Genomic DNA, 18,392 nt, shown 5'->3' with positions numbered 1-18,392 from the left:
TTTGCTCTCCTCATGAAAGGAGGGGGAACTTGTCCATGTGCAGGGACAAGTTTCAGTATCTGGGCATAATTCTGGGCATAATGTGCCTTCCCCACATGGGGTCAGGAAGGCCAAGCTATGGCTGGAGCTGAACCTTCCTAGGCATGCAAAGAACAAGAAGCAGATTCTCCAGGCCTGCCAGCCAGAGAAGGAAAGTCAAAGGAAGGATGTTCTTTGTGATGAGCCAGACTGGACAGCTGGTAGCAGCACATGAGGAGAAGGCTGAGCTACACAAACACATTTTGCTTCAGTCTTCCCTGGCAGATTCTCTCCTCACATCTCCTCAGCTGTTGGACCTCAAGTCGGACTGTGGGTCAAAGCCTGTGGAATCCTGATCTAAATCCCTGCATTGATTGTAACCAGCTGTTGGGGTTTGACTTGTGAAGTGCTGCTATGAAATCCCACAGCCTGAGCTCATGATTCACCAGAACTGTTGAAAGGATTTCAAACTGCTGCTGCTGCTACCTTCAAGTTCTACAGGAGCCACAGTGCCTTGGGAAAGCACTGCCCCTGAAATCCCTGCACCCAAACTCTGAGTCATAAACCAGGGACTAGGAATGGATTTAACCTCAGACAGGCTTCTCTCTCAAGTTGTTTAGAGAGTGAGGGAGTCCATTAAAAACCTTGTGAGTCAACAGAAGGGCTTCCTTGAGGCCTTTATTCTCAGGCTCCATGTAAAATCCTTCCAGCCCCAGGAGATTTTCCTTTCACAGTCTTTCTAATCCTCCCCCAAACTGATTTTCCTCTGCAGGATTCTCCCATGGTGAAGGTGAGAGAGTGAAAACTTGACACCAAACTGAACCTGTTGACATCTCTGTTCCCTTTGCTGAATTCCATCCAATTCATTCCAATGTCTCAGATGCTCCTCCTGCCTCAGCAGAACTCATTGCTGCTTTCCCTTCTGAGGGAGGTGCCTTTGAGATTGGATTGGATTTGCCCAAGCCATTGCCATTCATGGCCAGGAATGGCAACAATTTCCTTTGTATGGGGATGCAGGGGCCTAGGGGAGATGCAAACACCCCCATGGTGTAGGGGGGTAGCTGCAGCCCTGTGGAGAAGGGGTTGGGGATATTGGAATAAAAGAATCCTGGAATGGTTTGGATTGGCAGAGATGGAACAGAGCATTGAGTCCAACACCCTGACCATGGCCAGGGACATCTCCCACTAGGTTGGGCTGCTGAAACTCCTGACTTTGGAGACTTCCAGGGATGGACATCCCCTTCTCTGGGCACCCTGTTCCAGTGTCCTGCCACCCTCCTTGCAAAATGTTTCTTCCTTCTATCCAATCTCAGTCTCCTCTTTCAGTTCAAAACCACTTCCCCTTGTCCACCCACTACAGCACTTGGTCAAAAGTCTCTTTGTTGTCCTATGAGCACCACATCTCCATCTGCAAAGACCTTGGAGAGTGCCCAGAGATCTCCCAAGATGTGCTTGGGAGGCCTCAGGCACATGACCAGTAGATAGAGGCTGAAGGCCATGGGCTCAATGGTGTGAAGAGTGAGGACAGGAGCAGAGTAGCCTGAGAGTGCTTGGGGAGTGGTTTGAGACACGGAGAAACTTTTCCGCACAGTGACAAAGTGCAAGAGAAAGAAACAAAGCCACAAAGTGCAGCTGGGGAGGTCCAGACTGGGCATGAGGAGAAAGAAATGTCACTGCAAGACATCCCCCAGCTGCAGCCTGGAGCACTCCAAGGCTTGGAGTCTCAAGGAACAGCCAGGGAGGATGGAGAGAGAGCAACAAAGGAAGGTGCCAGCAAGGTGGGGCAGCTGGCTGGGTGACTACAGCCTGCAGGGAAAGAGGCTCAGCTGATGCAGCAGCAGAGGACAGCCTGAGGGGCAGATGACAGAGGGCTGTGGGAGAGCTGAAAGGCTCATGGCAGAACCAAGCTCTTCATGCCTTTGGTTCTGGCTGTGGTCTGTGTCACTGATGCCTCTGAGGAGACAACTCCTCCTTCCAGCCTTGGGGCCTCATTGCCTCCTTTTCCATCCTCAGGAGCCTGGGAGGGGTTGTGCCATAATCCTGCCCTTGATATCGGTCCTCTTCACATCTCACTGCTCCAGGAGTCACCCTGAGGGACAGGATCTGCTAGTGGAGGAGCCAGGGGTCAGGGCTTGACCCTTTGCATTAATGAAACACCTCCAGGTTTGCTCAGCATCAGAGACATCTTCCTCTGCTTCTCCTGACCTCTCAGCACTGCCTCCACTTCTCTGCTCCAACCACAGCCTGGAGACACTTTCCCAGCAGTGTCCTCACTGGGACCCTTCAACAAGAGAAGAAACTTTAGAGTTTGAAAGTGACTTCAACTTCTGGAGAGGTTTCATCATCTCCCTCTCAGTCTCTGATGTTTACATGGCACCAAAGCCACCAGAGGGTCACTAAAATGCCCTTGGGTTGGTCCTCTGCTGCTCAGCTGGGCTGAGCTCCCTGGCTGGAGGGAGCTGCTGGAAAGTAGGCAGCAATGAAAAGTGTCAGCTGTGCCCAGGAGCAGCTCCTCTGCACAGCACAGCAGGGCTGAGGGCGCTGCCAGTGGATCTAAGCGAGATGAGGAAGGCAGAGAGAGCTTGGAGGTGTCCAGGAGGGTGACTGAGAGCTGACAGGAGGAGAAGTCACTGCAGGCACTGACACGGTGAGTCTGTGGGGGCAGGGCAGTGCAGGTGCAGCTCCTGGAGGCATCTCCTAAAGCTGGCACAGCCACAGCTGGTGGGGGCTGGAAGGAAATCTTCCTGTGCAGAGGCTCTTTTCAGGCTTTTCTGAAGAGCTGTGGAGCTCTGGGGTGCAGGCAGGGGTGGTCAGGGCTGTCCTTCAGAGCAGGGTCCCTGCAGCCCAGGGTCTGTGTGCTGGGGCAGGGACTCTGCTGCCTGCCAGGCTCAGGTCTCAGCCTGCCCAGAGAGCTCCACACAGTGCTGTGGGGAGAAGCTGTGAGTGGCAGGAGACAGCCCTGGCATAGCAGGGCAGGGCAGGGCAGGGCAGGGCAGGGTCCTTGTGCTGTGGGGAGGGAGCTATGTTGGCCAGAGCTGCTCACAGTTCTAGCTCCCCCCTGGGCATTTCTGAGGAGGCTTTCCAGAAGAGCATCAAGGCAGCATTTTGCTGGAAGGGAAGGAGTCTTGGCTTTGAATGTTGACCTCCTTGGTGTGCTGGGTGGGCTGTGTGAGACTAGAGCTTGTTTCTCCACTCTGGAGAAGACTTTCATTAGCCTTTGAGCTGCTTCTGAGCCCCTGCACACTCAGAGCTGGCCCTGGGCAGTGTCCTGCTGCTGGGAGGGGTCTGCAGGGCAGAGCTGAGCACACAGCAGGTGGGATGAGCTCTGTCAGCAGGGACAGGGAGGAGAGCTGGGCACAGAGATGCAGCTTCTGGCAGGGACAGCTGCAGGCAGCAGGGACTAGGGCAGCGGGAGGAGAGGGATCTTGTGGCAGAGATGCCCTGGCAAGGGGGATCAGGCACCTCTGTGCCATTCTCTGCACTGCAGACACATTTCCCAATGCAACCTTTTGCTCTCCTCTCCTACCCAGCAGAGGCAGTGCCCTCAAAGCTATGGGCTCCAGGTCAGGAGTCACAACCTTGGCAGCTGACATTCATCTGAAGGCTCCTGGAGTGTGCACCCAAAAGGAGGACAAAAGCTCTGCAGTTCCATCCTGTGTGCAGCAGTGAGCAGAGCTTGGTAAGGAGAAGGCTTCACCCCCAGCCCGTCTGCCTTTCTCTCTTCCCTTCATTGTCTCTGCAGCACTGCAGAGCTGTTCCCTGTTTCTCCACCTCTCCATGGGACTCTCATCCCTGGGATTGGGCTGTTGGTCATTTTCTGTTCAGACACCAGAGGAATCTTCATGGCAATTCTGGGTCCCTGCTGTGTTTGAAGTGGTGATGAACCATCACTGGTTGGGAGTGATGGGGAATAAGCTGATCCATTCCTCATGCAGCTCAGGGAGGGAGGTTACAATGATGCTGAGAGAAGTGTGCCCTAACTTGTCACTGCCTTTCCATCCTTGGACAGGTCTCCATGGCCAGAGGCAGCAGATGGCCAACAGCAGCTCCATCACCCACTTCCTCCTCCTGCCATTCTCAGGCACAAGGCAGCTGCAGCTCCTGCACTTCTGCCTCTTCCTGGCCATCTACCTGGCTGCCCTGCTGGGCAATGGCCTCATCATCACCACCATAGCCTGGCACCACCACCTCCACACCCCCATGTACTTCTTCCTCCTCAGCCTCGCCCTCCTTGACCTGGGTACCATCTCTACCACTGTTCCCAAATCCATGGTAAATTCCCTGATGGACACCAGGGACATCTCTTACACAGGATGTGTTGTCCAGGTGGCCTTTTTCATATTCCTAATTCAGGCAGAGTATTTTCTTCTCACCACCATGTCCTACGATCGCTACATTGCTATCTGCAGACCCCTGCACTATGAGACCCTCCTGAGCAGCAGAGTTTGTGTCCACCTGGCAGCAGCTGCCTGGGGCTGTGGAGCTCTCAATGCTCTGCTGCACACAGCCAATACATTTTCCCTGCCCCTCTGCCAGGGCAATGCTGTGGAGCAGTTCTTCTGTGAAATCCCCAGATCCTCAAACTCTCCTGCTCCACATCCTACCTCAGGGAACTTTGGCTTCTTATGTTCAATATCTGTTTAGTCTTTGTCTGTTTTGTGTTCATGGTGGTGTCCTATGTGCAGATCTTCAGGGCAGTGCTGAGGATCCCCTCTCAGCAGGGACGCCACAAAGCCTTTGCCACCTGCCTCCCTCACCTGGCTGTGGTCTCCCTGTTTATCACCACTGCCATCTTTGCCTACCTGAAGCCCTCCTCCATCTCCTCCCCATCCCTGGACCTGGTGGTGTCAGTTCTGTACTCAGTGGTGCCTCCAGCAGTGAATCCTCTCATCTACAGCTTGAGGAACCAGGAGCTGAAGGATGCCTTGAGCAAACTGATCACTGGATGCTATCAGAAGCAATAAACTCTTTGTCTTCTCCTGCAGAGCAGTTCTGATGTCACTCAGTGCAGGCCCAGCCTGGCTGCTGGAGTTCTGGCTGCTGCTGGTGCTGTTCCCCTTGGGAGAATGTTGTTCCCACACAAATATCTTTCTTCAGGCCAGTTCTGGTTCAGTGTTGTCCTGTCTGGTGTGACCCAGAGGCTGCAGACATGAGGAGCTGTGCCCCCTGTGTGGTCAGTAATAAAGGACCTTGCAGGGAGTTGTTTCTCTGAGTGCCTTCCTCCTAGGCTTCTGTGGAGCTGCAGGGCAGTGCCTGTGTGCAGAAGTGGAGGGGCAGACTCCCAGCACAGCAGCAGTGCCAGGGAGCCCCAGAGCTTGGGCTGTTCTCAGCTGCTCTTTCTTCCCTTCCACTCTCTCCTGCTGAGCCTCTCTGCTGGGGCAAGGCCTGAGTGCTCTGGCAGCTTGGGCACTGTGCTGCTGTGTGGCAGTGCTGGGACTGCAGGTAGGGACAGTCCAGGGCTGCTTCTGGTACAGAGCTGTGCTCCAGAGCAGCACTGCCATCAGAACAGGAGGTCTCCTCATGCCTTCATACCCCAACCCCCTCCCATTACAGACTGCACCTACTCAGTCAATATTGGATGCCCTGACCGCCTTCCAGTATAGACTCAGTCTAAACATGGTTCCTTTAACCCCTCCCAGTACGGATGTGGCCTCATTCCAGTTCAAACTGGATCCTACTGTCCTCTAGCACTGCAGCCTGGGTCCCATCCCAGCACAGAATATATCCCCTGGCTCCCTTCCCAGTACCATCTGGATCCATCCCATTAGAAACTGCACACTCTCATGCCCTCCCGGTACAGTCTGGGCCCTGTCCCACTCCTTTTAATTCTTCCAGGTACACATTAGGCTTTGTCCCAATAAAAACTGAATCCCCTTGTGCCCTCCCAATGCAGATTGGAACTCTTTCCAGTACAAGCTGCATTTCCTGGGCCCATTCCAGTGCACAGTGGACTATTGATGTCTGAATGAGGTGACACCACCACTGAGTGCTGCTGTGCCAGACATGCTGGAGCTCCAGGAGGAGCTGGAGTCAAAGGCAGCCAAGAGGTTCTCTGCAATCAACATTGCCAATGCTGCCTTGTCAATTCCATTGTCAGAAGAGTGCAGGCCACAATTTGCTGTCACCTGGAGGGCTGTGCAATACACCTGGAATTGACTGCCCCAGGGGAGGAAGCAGAGCTCCACCATTTGTTGTGGACTAATCCAGACTGCACTGGGAAGGCTGATGCCCCTGAACATCTCCAGTACATCCATGACATCATTGTGTGGGGCCACAAGGCAGAAGAAGTGTTGGAGAAGGGAGAAAAAATTATTCAGATAGTTCTGAAGGCTGAATTTGCCATAAAGAAAAGCAAGGTCAAAGAACCTGCACAGGAAATTCAGTTCTTGGCAAGAAAATGGCAGGCTGGATGCTGTCATGTACCTATGGACATGGTCAACAGGATAGCAACCATGTCTCCACCATCCAACAAGAAGCAGACACAGTGTGTCCTAGGCCTTGTGGGGCTCTGCAGAATGCCTGCCCCAGGCTGTGGTCAGCCTGTGAGCCCTCTCTATCGAGTAACCTTAAAAAAGAATCATTGTGAGTGGGGCAGTGAGCAACAAGGCTTTGAGCAGATCAAAGAGGCGGGAGCTGTGCAGTGGCACTTGGGCCTATCTGAATAGCACCATTGGTGCAGAATATCCTCTACAGTGCAGCTAGGGAGTGTGGAGCACTTGGAATCACTGGCACAAGGCATCAGGTGAAACCTGAGGTCAGCCACTGGGGTTTTGGAGTAGGAATATGTGGTGATGCCAGCAATGAGCAGTGTGAGCAATCTGGCAGTGTAGGCCTAGAGCCTGACATGGTGGTAGGCCATTCTCAACATAAGTGCAGAAGTGGCTAGCAGTGTAGCAGAACAGTGCTGTGCCTGCAGCATTTAACTAAAGCAGGGCTATAAACACAGAGTGTTATCTGGGAATAATAGGATGCACACCTGCATCAACAACCTTGCGTGTCATTAGTAGTTTGACCAATAATCTATAATAGTGCGATGTGTGGTCACTCGTGGGGAACCAATGAAGCTATGCCAACGATGCTCTCTGAGTCTATATAAACTGTAGAAGTTCCATTAATAAAGGACCAATACTAGATCACATTGGTCGTTCATATTGACTCCGTCCTCTGTGGCCGACATCTGACACCTGAACTCATGATGGGATCCTCAGACTACGATGCTGCTCAACTCAGCATAAGAGCTACGCTCCAAGAGATATGGAAAGCCGCTCGAACCAGCACTGCCCCAGTGCTGAGAAAATAAGCAGCACGCGCTCAGAAAAGGAAGCGAATCTCATCAGGATCCGGTGAAGCAGCCAGGGAGGGTACGGGGACGCACTCCGCAAACAAGAAGAGGCTGTGCTAAAAGCCCTCCAAGGTATCCTCTCCATGAGAGGTATTCCTTACGATTCTGGAATTTTAAAGGGGCTGTTAGCCTGGGCCCGGGATCATGATTTTATCCCCACAGCAACTGAAGCTTTCACTTACAAAGCATGGGACAAAATTGCAGCCCAGCTGTGGGATGAGGTGCCTAAAGGCTCAAAAAGAAGCTTTTCACTATAGCACCGTGTGGCACATTGTCACATACACTGCAATCTATAAAAGCAGAGCAGTCTACTCTCGATTCAGCTCCTGTGGTGTAGGTTCTAACCCAGATGAAAAAGGGAGATTCAGAAGGCTCTGCACCCTCCGGCCCCCCTCCCTCCCTGCAGCGTCTGCCGCTTCATCAGCATCCTTGTCACCATTCCTATTTCAATCACCTGCTATCCCTCCTCCTACGTGAATCACAGCTCCCTATTACCATCCTCTTCCAAGAAAAAATCTCTTGCCACTGCATCAGTAGCGACAGAGGCAAATTCTGACCTGCCTGAGGAGATGTCAACAGAAAAAATGGAGGCCACAACGCATGAAAATTCAACGCAAGAAGATGCCAGGCCCGCCATCTTGGCAAACACACTGCGTTCACCAGACATCACGGCTGCTGTTTGTCCCAAGCAGAAGAAAAGCGATAAAAAGGCAGTGAAACCTGTGGTTCAGTGTCTTCAATCCCCTTCTTCCTCTAATACTGTCGAGGGTTGGGGGGAAGGCCAGGCCTTCTCCCCACCCTGTAAAGTGAAGGGAAGAAAATTGAAAGGAACAAAAACCCACAGCTGGATTAGCAAAGGGCTTGTGTGCTGTATTTACAAAGCAGTTTAGGGAATGCAGGTTTATATACAGAATTTACAATATTTACAATATATACACAGAAATATACAACAAAGTAACACAGAATGAGATTCCCTTCCCCCATCTGGAGGAAGGGTTTCCCCCTGTACCCCCTTCTCTCCCCTTTTTCCCCAAAGAGGGTTAGAAAGAGAGAAAAAAGAGCAAATGTTAATTAAAAGCAGTTACGTGTCGGAAGAGGCCTTATCTGCTCCAAGGTCAGCCTGGCCGAAAGCCCAGAAGCTGTGAGCTGCAGGAAGGAGGGGAAAAAGTGCAAGACTGAACTGAGGGCAGTGCTTCTGCTTCTCCACCAATGAAATTAGTTTAGACCTGTCTTGTTTATAAAACATTCAGCCATGGTGTCCCCTTGTTAAAGGCACTGCCTCAAACGGTCACAAATACCAACAGTGATGGCTCGGATTCAGAAGACGAAAAATACTACCCTAAGAAATCTAACAGTACCGACTCTGTTTCACACCTCCTCTTAGGAAAAATGGAGCGCTTGGAGGCTCATGATTATGGCATCTTTATGCCCAGACCCCTCTTGCTAGCCCCGGCAGCCCCAGTGGCCCCGACCAGGGCGGCCTGGACCAACACACCACTGACACCGGCAGCACAAACCACGGCAGCGGTCCCCCCAGTGCTGGCCCCCACAGTGGTGGCCCCCACAGCAGTGCCCCCCCCAGCGGCTCCAGCTGCACTACCCTCCTTGCCCCTTAGATCCCAGGCATTATCAGCAGGTGATATCACTGTGATGGAGGCTACAGTCGAATTATGAAGGGACAATAGTGTAAGGGATCGAGAGGTGGGAGGGACAGGGAGATGCTCCGCTGCACCGGTGGAAAGGCATTGTGAGAAATGCAGTAATAGATGGAGAATCTGTAGATTTCCTGTGGTATTAGAAGGTCAACAAAGAATATGGCAATCTCTGGACTGGAAAATGTTAAAAGAAGCTAAACAAGCCATAACTACCTACAGGTCAAAGTCAGGATACACAACTGCTATAACTGATCATTTGTTTTCAGCACACACTTGCTAACATCTGGAGGATTCAGAAAAGTTTGCATTTACTGGGCCATCAATTAACAAGGGAGAACCTGCCCAATGATATCAATGGGTAACCTTGCCTCAAGGCCTGCAGAATTCTCCCACCCTGTGCCACATGTATGTGGCTTGGGCTTTGTCCCTATTTAGACAGACTCGTAGTGACTTTGTCACCTATCATTATGGAATAGAATGGAATAAACCAGGTTGGAAAAGACCTTTGAGATCATCAAGTCCAACCCATCATCCAACACCATCTAATCAACTAAACCGTTGCACCAAGCACCCCATCCAGTCTCTTCCTAAACATCTCCAGTGATGGTAACTCCACCACCTCCCTGGGCAGCACATTCCAATGGCCAATCTCTCTCTCTGGGAAGAACTTGCTCCTCACCTCCAGCCTAAACCTCCCCTGGCACAGCTTGAGACTGTGATGGATGATATGGATGATATTCTAATTACAAAAAAAGTTAGATCTTAAGACAATTCTCTCTGAGCTTCAACCCATGTTGGAAAGCAGAGGGTTGAAAATAGCACCACAGCAGAGCTTGCAATTTCTAGTCTGCAAATGGTTAAGACCCTAGTGCAGAAACAATTGCAATTAGGGCACAACTAGCCATCCTCCCCCCTCAGCCCCCCGCCCCCCTTCCCTTTTATGGTATGACTCTAGTCTACCAAAGCTCTGTTCTGATTTAAAGCAACAGTGCTAATTTAGTAGTTTCTGATTGTAATGTCTTTCAGAGATTTGTTACTTAGAGTTTTGCTAAGTCTTCCTGGTAAGAATAATGAATAGTAAGCATTTGGTATTTACAGGTGCTTAGTATGCAATAATTGCAGTAAGGTGTAAGTACTTAGCAATGAGTTCACACTGTAAGATTTTCTTTTGGTTCCAACCTGCTTAGTTGTGTGCCATGGCATTTCAAAGGAGCTCCATGTCATATAGTTAAGGTTTGTAATAAATAGGTATTCATTTTTAAAACTATTCCTTAGCTAATGAAATGTCTTTCTATTTCCTTCTTAGACATTGACGAGAAAAAATGAAAAATACAAAAAGAAAAAAGTAAACTTAAAAAACAAAAACCAAACAAAAAAATTACAAATTAGATAAAAAATACCATAAAAAATAAAAAAATGACCAAAAAAATTAGATACAAAAAATAAAGTACAAAACAACAAAATAATAACAATAATAATAATAAAAAAACAAAATTAAAATAGGAATATAATAAAAACAATAAATAATAAATAATCAAACAGAATAATAATTGAAAAAAGCAAAAAAAACAACAAAATAAGGATTACTAACAAAAAATAACTATAAACAAAACCCGTAAGGATTATTAGCAAAAAAAATTATAAGGATTATTAAGATAGGGATTACTAGATTAAAACAAAATACATAAATATATAAAAAAATTTAAAAATTTAAATGAAAAATAAGGACAAAAAATTAAATGCAAAAAGGGTTTTAAAAAATATTAAAAAGGGGAAAAACTAAAACAAAAAACAATTAAAAATATTTTTAAATTAAATTTAAAAAAATTAAAAAGTCAGATTACAAAACAAAATAACATAAAAATAATTAATAAAAATTCAATCATATTAAATAAAAATCAAGGCATAAATAAACAGATAAATAATAGATTAAAAAAATTAAATTTAAAAAAAAAAATTAAAAATTATAGACCAAAAAATACATATAATGACAAAAGGAAAATATTTAAAAGGCATATTAAAAATTAGTTGAATTAAAAATTAGATTTAAAAATTAAATGAAAAAATAATTAAAATAAATTCTTTTTAAAAATAAAAATAACAATGAAAATAAAAATTATAAAAATGTAAAATTAAAATTAGATTTAAAAAATAAAATAAAATAACAAAAACAAAACAAAATTTAAAAAGAAATAAATTGATTAAATAAAAAGATAAAAAAATTTAGAAATTCGTTAATTTTTTTTGTTAAATTGCAATAAAAATATTACAATTTTTAAAAAAATAGATTAAACAAACATACAAAAAATTAAAATAATATTTAAAAAATATAAGATAAAAATATTTGTTAAAATATTAAAATTAAGAAGAAATACTAAAAGACATTTAAAAAATAAATTAAATTAAAAAATTTAAAATAATAAAATTCAAAAAGAAAAAAAATAGTTAAAAATATGTCAAGGAAAAAAATAACAAAAAAAAGAAGAGGATACATATTGTATAGCTAAGGGGGTTTAGTGATAGCAGTCAGAGATAACTAACTGCATGTCAGCTGCAACCATCGCAATAAACAAGGGCAGAAGAATCAAGACTATGAAGGAACAGCATTTCCCATGCAGCCGAACATCCATCACAATAACTGTTAGGATAATCTGAGGTCAAAAGCATCAGTCAGAAAAATGTACCAAAAAAAACAGACATCTGAATTAGGACTGAACATTATGGTGGTTTGATTGTTGTGTGATTAGAGGAAATGTTCACATGGATTTATTTGTCACCTCACCGGTTTGCCATAATCTTAGATAGTTAAAGGGAAAGTCAAAATTAATTGTAACACAACATACATTTTCATCTTAGGTAAAAAACAACAATGGTGCTGGAGATGCTCTGCTCCATGCCCTGCCCTGCTACCCAGCTCACACTGCCAGCTCTGTAGTTTCCTGGGTCCTCCTTTCTTCCTTTCTTGGAGCTGGGTGTCACATTTGCTCCTCTCCAATGCCCTGGGACCTCCCCAGTGAACCAGGACTCCTGGTCAACAATGGATAGTGGCTTGGCCACAGAGATGTTTGAGTCCCTTCCTCATCCCCATAGCCTCTGGTGGACTCTCTCCAGCAGATCTCTTGACCTGGGGAGCCCCAAACTGAAGGGATCCAGTTTGGACAGGAAGGGCCCAGTCTGTGCTGGGAGAGGATTAGGGTTTCAGAGTGTCCTGGTATAAGGCCCAGTGTTACTGGGAGAGGCCATGGGGTCAGCTTTTACAGGGAGGTGTCCAAGACTTTACTAGGAGGCACCAGGGGCTCCTGTTAGTACTGGGAGAGACCTCAGTCTGTACTGGGAGTGGGACAGGGGTGCAAGTTAGTAGTGGGAGAGAGCCAAGTCTGAACTGGGAGGGGCAAAAGCAAAGCAGTTTGTGTTGGCACATGGCCCAGTCTAGACTGAGAGGGGACCATGAGATCTGATTTCTACAAGAAGAGGTTGCAGAGTGAACTGGGATGGGTCCAGTTTGTGCTGGGAGAGAGCACAGTGTGTGCTGACAGGAGGGCTGTGGATGCATTCTGCACTGGGAGGGAGTTCAGTCTGTCCTGCACCCATTTTGCCCTTGGAGAGATCCAGGTGGTGCTGAGAGGGGGTGAGGGGATCCAGTTTTACTTCATTGAGGCCCAATCTGTACTGGGATCATAGAATCATAGAATGGTTTGGGTTGAAAGGGACCTCCAAAAGTCATCCAGTACAACCTCCTGCAGTCAGCAAAGGACATCCTCAACTAGATCAGGTTGCCCATAGTCCTGTCCAGCCTGACTTTGAATATCTGCAGAGAAAGAGCTGCAACCACCTCCTTGGGCAACCTGTTGCAGTGTTCCACCACCCTCATGATAAAAAACTTCTTCACATCCAATCTAAATCTGCTCTGCTTTATTTTGATGCCATTGCCTCTGTCCCTGTCCCTACAGACATTTGCTGCAGGACTCTGCTCTTGCTCTTGTTGAACCTCATGAGGGTCACCTGGGCACCACCTCTCCAGCTTGTCCAGGGCCCTCTGGATGCCATCCTGTCCATCTGGTGTCTCAACAGCACCACTCAACTTGGTGCAATCTGCACACTTGCTGATGGTGTCTCCATCCCTCTGTCTATAGCACTGATAAAAATATCAGCAGCACAGGATGGGATGAGTGGAATCAGTTTGTACTGGGACAGGGCTGGGACTGATCTTGGAGATGTTAATGCGAGACAGTTTGAAATGGGAGATGGCCCAGACTGGACTCTGGTGTGCTTAGGGTATGGAGTTGTGACTGTGACAGGGCCCAGTCTGCACTGGGAGTGCATAAAGAGATATAGATTTTGCTGAGAAAAGGCCCAGTGTACATTTGGAGGGATGAAAGGGATCCTGTTTGGACTGGGACAGGGTGCAGGCTGTAATGGGAGGGCATGAGGGTGTGAAGTTTGTACTGGGATGGATGCAGATGGTACTGGGAAGGGAGCCAGGGGATACATTCTGTGCTGGGATGGGACACAGTCTGTAGAGGAAGAAGACAATATGATCTAGCTTGTCCTGGGATGAGGCCACATCTGTACTGGGAGGGGATAACGGAACCATGTTTGGACTGAGTCTATACTGGAAGGGGGTCAGGGTATCCAGTTTGGACTCTGAGTAGGTGCAGTCTGTAATGGGAGGGGGTTGGGGTATGAAGGCATGAGGAGACCTCCTGTTCTGATGGCAGTGCTGCTCTGGAGCCCAGCTCTCTCCCACAAGCAGCCCTGGCTTGTCCCTGCTGGCAATCCCAGCACTGCCACACAGCAGCACAGTGCCCAAGCTGCCAGAGCACTTAGGCCTTGCCCCAGCACAGAGGCTCAGCAGGAGAGGGTGGAAGGGCAGAAAGAGCAGCTGAGGACAGACCAAGCTCTGGGGCTGCCTGGCACTGCTGCTGTGCTGGGAGTCTGCCCCTCCACCTCTGCACACAGGCACTGCCCTGCAGCTCCACAGAAGCCTGTAGGAAGAAGCTCAAAGAAACAACTCCCTGCAGGGTCCTTTATTGTGTTGAACACAAAGGGAGCACAGCTCCTCATGTCTGCAGCCTCTGGGTCACACCAGACAGGACAACACTGAACCAGAAATGGTCTGAGGAAAGATATTTGTGTGGGAACAACATTCTCACAAGGGGAACAGCACCAGCAGCAGCCAGAACTCCAGCAGCCAGGCTGGACCTGCACTGAGTGACATCAGAACTGCTCTGCAGGAGAAGACAAAGAGTTTATTGCTTCTGATAGCATACAGTGATCAGTTTGCTCAGGGCAGCCTTGAGCTCCTGGTTCCTCAGGCTGTAGATGAGAGGGTTCACTGCTGGAGGCACCACTGAGTACAGAACTGACATCCCCAGGTCCAGGGATGGGGAGGAGATGGAGGAGGGCTTCAGGTAGGCAAAGAAGGCAGTGCTGATAAACAGGGAGACCACAGCCAGGTGAGGGAGGCAGGTGGCAAAGGCTTTGTGGCGTCCCTGCTGAGAGGGGATCCTCAGCACTGCCCTGAAGATCTGCACATAGGACACCACAATGAACACAAAGCAGACAGATGCAAAACAGACACTGGCCACAAGAAGCCAAAGTTCCCTGAGGTAGGATGTGGAGCAGGAGAGCTTGAGGATCTGGGGCACTTCACAGAAGAACTGGTCCACAGCATTGCCCTGGCAGAGGGGCAGGGAAAATGTATTGGCTGTGTGCAGCAGAGCATTGAGAAAGCCACAGGCCCAGGCAGCTGTTGCCATGTGGAGACAAACTCTGCTGCCCAGGAGGGTCTCATAGTGCAGGGGTCTGCAGATGGCAACGTAGCGATCGTAGGACATGGTGGTGAGGAGAAAATACTCTGCATCAATTAGGAACATGAAAAAGAAGACCTGGAGTACACATCCTGCATAGGAGATGTCCCTGGAGTCCCTCAGAGAATTGATGATGGATTTGGGGACAGTGGTAGAGATGGCACCCAGGTCAAGGAAGGCGAGTTTGAGGAGGAAGAAGTACATGGGGGTGTGGAGGTGGTGGTGCCAGGCTATGGTGGTGATGATGAGGCCATTGCCCAGCAGGGCAGCCAGGTAGATGGCCAGGAAGAGGCAGAAGTGCAGGAGCTGCAGCTGCCTTGTGCCTGAGAATGGCAAGAGGAGGAAGTGGGTGATGGAGCTGCTGTTGGCCATCTGCTGCCTGTGGCCATGGAGACCTGTCCAAGGAGGGAAAGGCAGTGACAAGTTAGGGTTCACTTCTCTCAGCCTCATCGTAACCTCCCTCCCTGAGCTGCATGAAGAGTGGATCAGCTCAGTCCCATCACTACCAACCCATGGCAGAGTTCATCACAGCTTCAAATGCATCAGGGAGACAGAATTTTGCCATGAAGATTTCCTCCGGTGTCAGAACAGAAAGTGACCAACCGCCCAATCCCAGAGAACAAGAGTCCCATTGTGGTGGATTGAAATTTCCCCCAAGCATTAGCATTGCCAGAGCAGCTCAGTTAGAAGCAAATGAAGCTGTATTGACAAGCAAGTGCTACACTCTACAATGGAATGCAATGAACAGGTACAAAACATCCAGGAGTGACAATATGAGACAGGTATTTACAATTACCAAATGACATGAAACCCCCCTGGTCAGAGACCAGGGAAGCAGTGGAACAGCTAAACCCTAATCCCCTGTTCCAAGAGAGAAAGGAGGAGTGGAGCAAGAAAAAAGCAGTGGGTTAGACTTAGCCAAGGCCAGCCAAAGCAGGTGATCGCTCCTAAAGAGAAGCAAAACAGCTGAGATGAGAAGAGAAGAGAAGGGAAGAGAGAGAATTGTTATGGTACAGCTCCTCTGGTTCCAGAGATTTATCCAAACAATTTGTTTAGAATAATCTTTTCTTTTCCTTTTTACAACCAGGAGTGATCTATTTATTTTGTTTCTACTTTTCTGCTCAAAATCTGTAACTAAATTTTAAAGGCATAGCCTAAAACCACCACACCCATGGAGAGGTGGAGAAACAGGGAGCAGGTCTGCAGTGCTGCAGAGACACTGAAGGGAAGAGAGAAAGGCAGAGGGGCTGGGGCTGAAGCCTCCTCCTTACCAAGCTCTGCTCACTGCTGCCCACAGGATGGAACTGAAGGGCTTTTGTTCTCCTTCTGTGTGCACACTCCAGGAGCCTTCAGCTGAGCATCAGCTGCTGAGATGGAGATGCCTCCAGGAGCTACAGTTGCAGTGTCCTGCACCCACAGCCTCACTGTGTCAGTGACTGCAGTGACTTCTCCGCCAGCGAATTCTCAGTCACCTTCCCAAGTCCTGGCCACCTTGTAGCTCTCTCTGCCTTCCTCATCTCCCTGAGATCCTCTGGCAGTGTCCTCAGCCCTGCTGTGCTGTTCTGCTCCTGGCCAGAGCTGTCTCCTGCAGTGCTGCCTGCTTGCCAGTAGTTCCTTCCAGCCCAGGAGTCCAGCCCAAGGTGTTTTAATGACTCTTCGAGTGGCTTTTGGTGCCCTGTAACCCTTAGAGATTGAGAAGAAGCTGATGAAACCTCTCCAGAAGTCAAAGTCAGATTCAAACTCTGAAGTTTCTTCTACTCTTAATGGGTCCCAGTGAAGCATACTGGGAATGTGCCCTCAGGGTCTGCTTAGAGCAGAAGGAGAGAGTGGATGCAAGAGAAGCATCACTGGAGGCACTGAAGCATCTCCAGGCTCTGGTGAGAGCAGAGAACTGAGGCAGTGCTGACAGGTTAGGACAAGCAGCTCAAGGTGGCTCTGCTGCTGAGGAAACCTGGAGAGGTTTCATTGATCCAAAGGGCCAAGCCCTGACCCCCAGGCCCTGGCAAGGCAGATCCTGTCCCTCACCTGTGGATCTGGGCTCTACTGGGGGCAGTAGGGAGTGAGGATGAGCAGTGACCAGGGTAGAACCTTGTCAGGTTTTGCTGTGGTTTGCTTGCAAAGAGACAACTCCTGCTGAAAAGGAATGGAATGTACCTTTAAAAATAATTTTTATCAGATGCTTTGTGCAATAAAAACCTCTCCAATTATCTGCAGAAACCTTGGCAATAATTAGAGGTTCAGCAGTATTTAATGAGCCCCATGGAGTATTTGGGGCTGATGACATCATCCTTAGGTACTGCCAGGAGACTCTGCCAAGGTACTGCCAGGAAGACTCTCAAGAAGTCCAAGTATGAAGCAAACTCCAAAGTACCTTGAAGCACTGATTGGCCTCCCTGAGGCTTGTTACTGACAAAGGCTCCCCAGGGACTCGTTAGAGCAGCTTGTTAGAGGCCAGGATTGCAGGGAGACAAAGGCAAAGTGCAGGGGAGAAAAACTTGCCTTTGGTCTAGGAAGCAGAAAGGCCAAGCCCTGACCACTGACCTTGGAATAGTAGATCCTGAAAGCCTCAAAGCAAAGTTTCTCCTAACAGTCCTTGGTGGCAGAGGCAACTGTCAGAGCCAAGGGAATAAAGGCCTTGGTCCTGTTGGGCCTCTCAGCCTTGCCAGAGCCCTTGGCCGTTCCTACTGCAGCCTCTCCTACACTGTCCCATGCCTGCAGCTCTTTCCCTTCAGGCTGCTGACACCAATCTTGCTTCCCCAGCCAGCTCTCCCCCTGCCACTTCCATCCCTTCCCTGAGCTGTCTCAGCTCTCCCTGCCATTTCCTGACACCCCTGGATGGCCTCATGCATAGCAGCTCTGCCCTTTGAGGGACATTTCCTTGGCCTCACCTCCAGTCTTAACTTTCTGAGCTGTGCTTTGTGAAGGTTTTGGACAAGTCTGAACACAGCTGGTGACCAAACCAATGTCATGTGATAAAACCAAGAGATTCCAAAACAGGCAGTGAAAGGTGAGGAGAACTTCTCCTGGCTAGCTGATGGAAGGGAAAACTCAAGGTTCTCCAAACCAACAACAGGAAGAAGGGACTCAGAGAACTGGAAAAACACAACAGCTAAGGCTGTGCAGTGTTGGTGGCCAAGAAAAAGGATGACACCAAGATGTGCTCAAGCACCAGCCCCCAGCAGAGGGCACTTGATTAATGCACATCATGGCTTATATCTTTTTCTTTCTGTGTCCATGTGCCCTTTGTACTCAAGTGATTGGTTTAGGCTTGGTGTCCAGGCACCTCGCTCCCCCTTTTGGTAGCCTGGGAAGGTCTCTCTGTTTCTTCCTTTGCTGTTCACAGATCTTCCCTGGAGTTGTTTACATTCCTGATTCAAGGGCAGAGCTCTGCTTAGTTCAAGGTTAAAGCTGCCCATGGCCACCTGCTTTATCTACAATTCCTCCTTTTTGCCCAGGGCTCATTCTCTTCTGCAGGGCCCTTTGCAGACATGAGAATGAACAGGACACTGCCAACACCAGGATTAATCCAATCAGCAATATTCACAGCCCAGTTTGTAATACTCTTAT

General features: G+C 48.6%; 1 protein-coding gene and 2 pseudogenes across 1 annotated transcript; 2 read left to right on the top strand and 1 right to left on the bottom strand.

Moving 5' to 3' along the window:
* Positions 1-18,392, top strand: part of LOC137454428 (zinc finger protein 135-like) — a 70,103-nt pseudogene that overhangs the window by 27,327 nt on the left and 24,384 nt on the right.
* LOC137454398 (olfactory receptor 14J1-like) lies at positions 4,219-4,982 on the top strand (annotated as a pseudogene).
* Positions 14,265-15,212, bottom strand: LOC137454397 (olfactory receptor 14A16-like). Its single transcript, XM_068164440.1, has one exon. The coding sequence runs from the start codon at positions 15,195-15,197 to the stop codon at positions 14,265-14,267; it is 933 nt and encodes a 310-aa protein (XP_068020541.1). The 5' UTR covers positions 15,198-15,212.

The sequence above is a fragment of the Melanerpes formicivorus genome, unplaced genomic scaffold, assembly GCF_026170545.1.
Source record: "Melanerpes formicivorus ecotype bairdi unplaced genomic scaffold, bMelFor1.0.p_v2 SCAF_80, whole genome shotgun sequence".
Classification (NCBI taxonomy): domain Eukaryota; kingdom Metazoa; phylum Chordata; class Aves; order Piciformes; family Picidae; genus Melanerpes; species Melanerpes formicivorus.
Note: the sequence above shows the minus strand (reverse complement) of the source record. Positions and strands in the feature narration are given on the sequence as shown.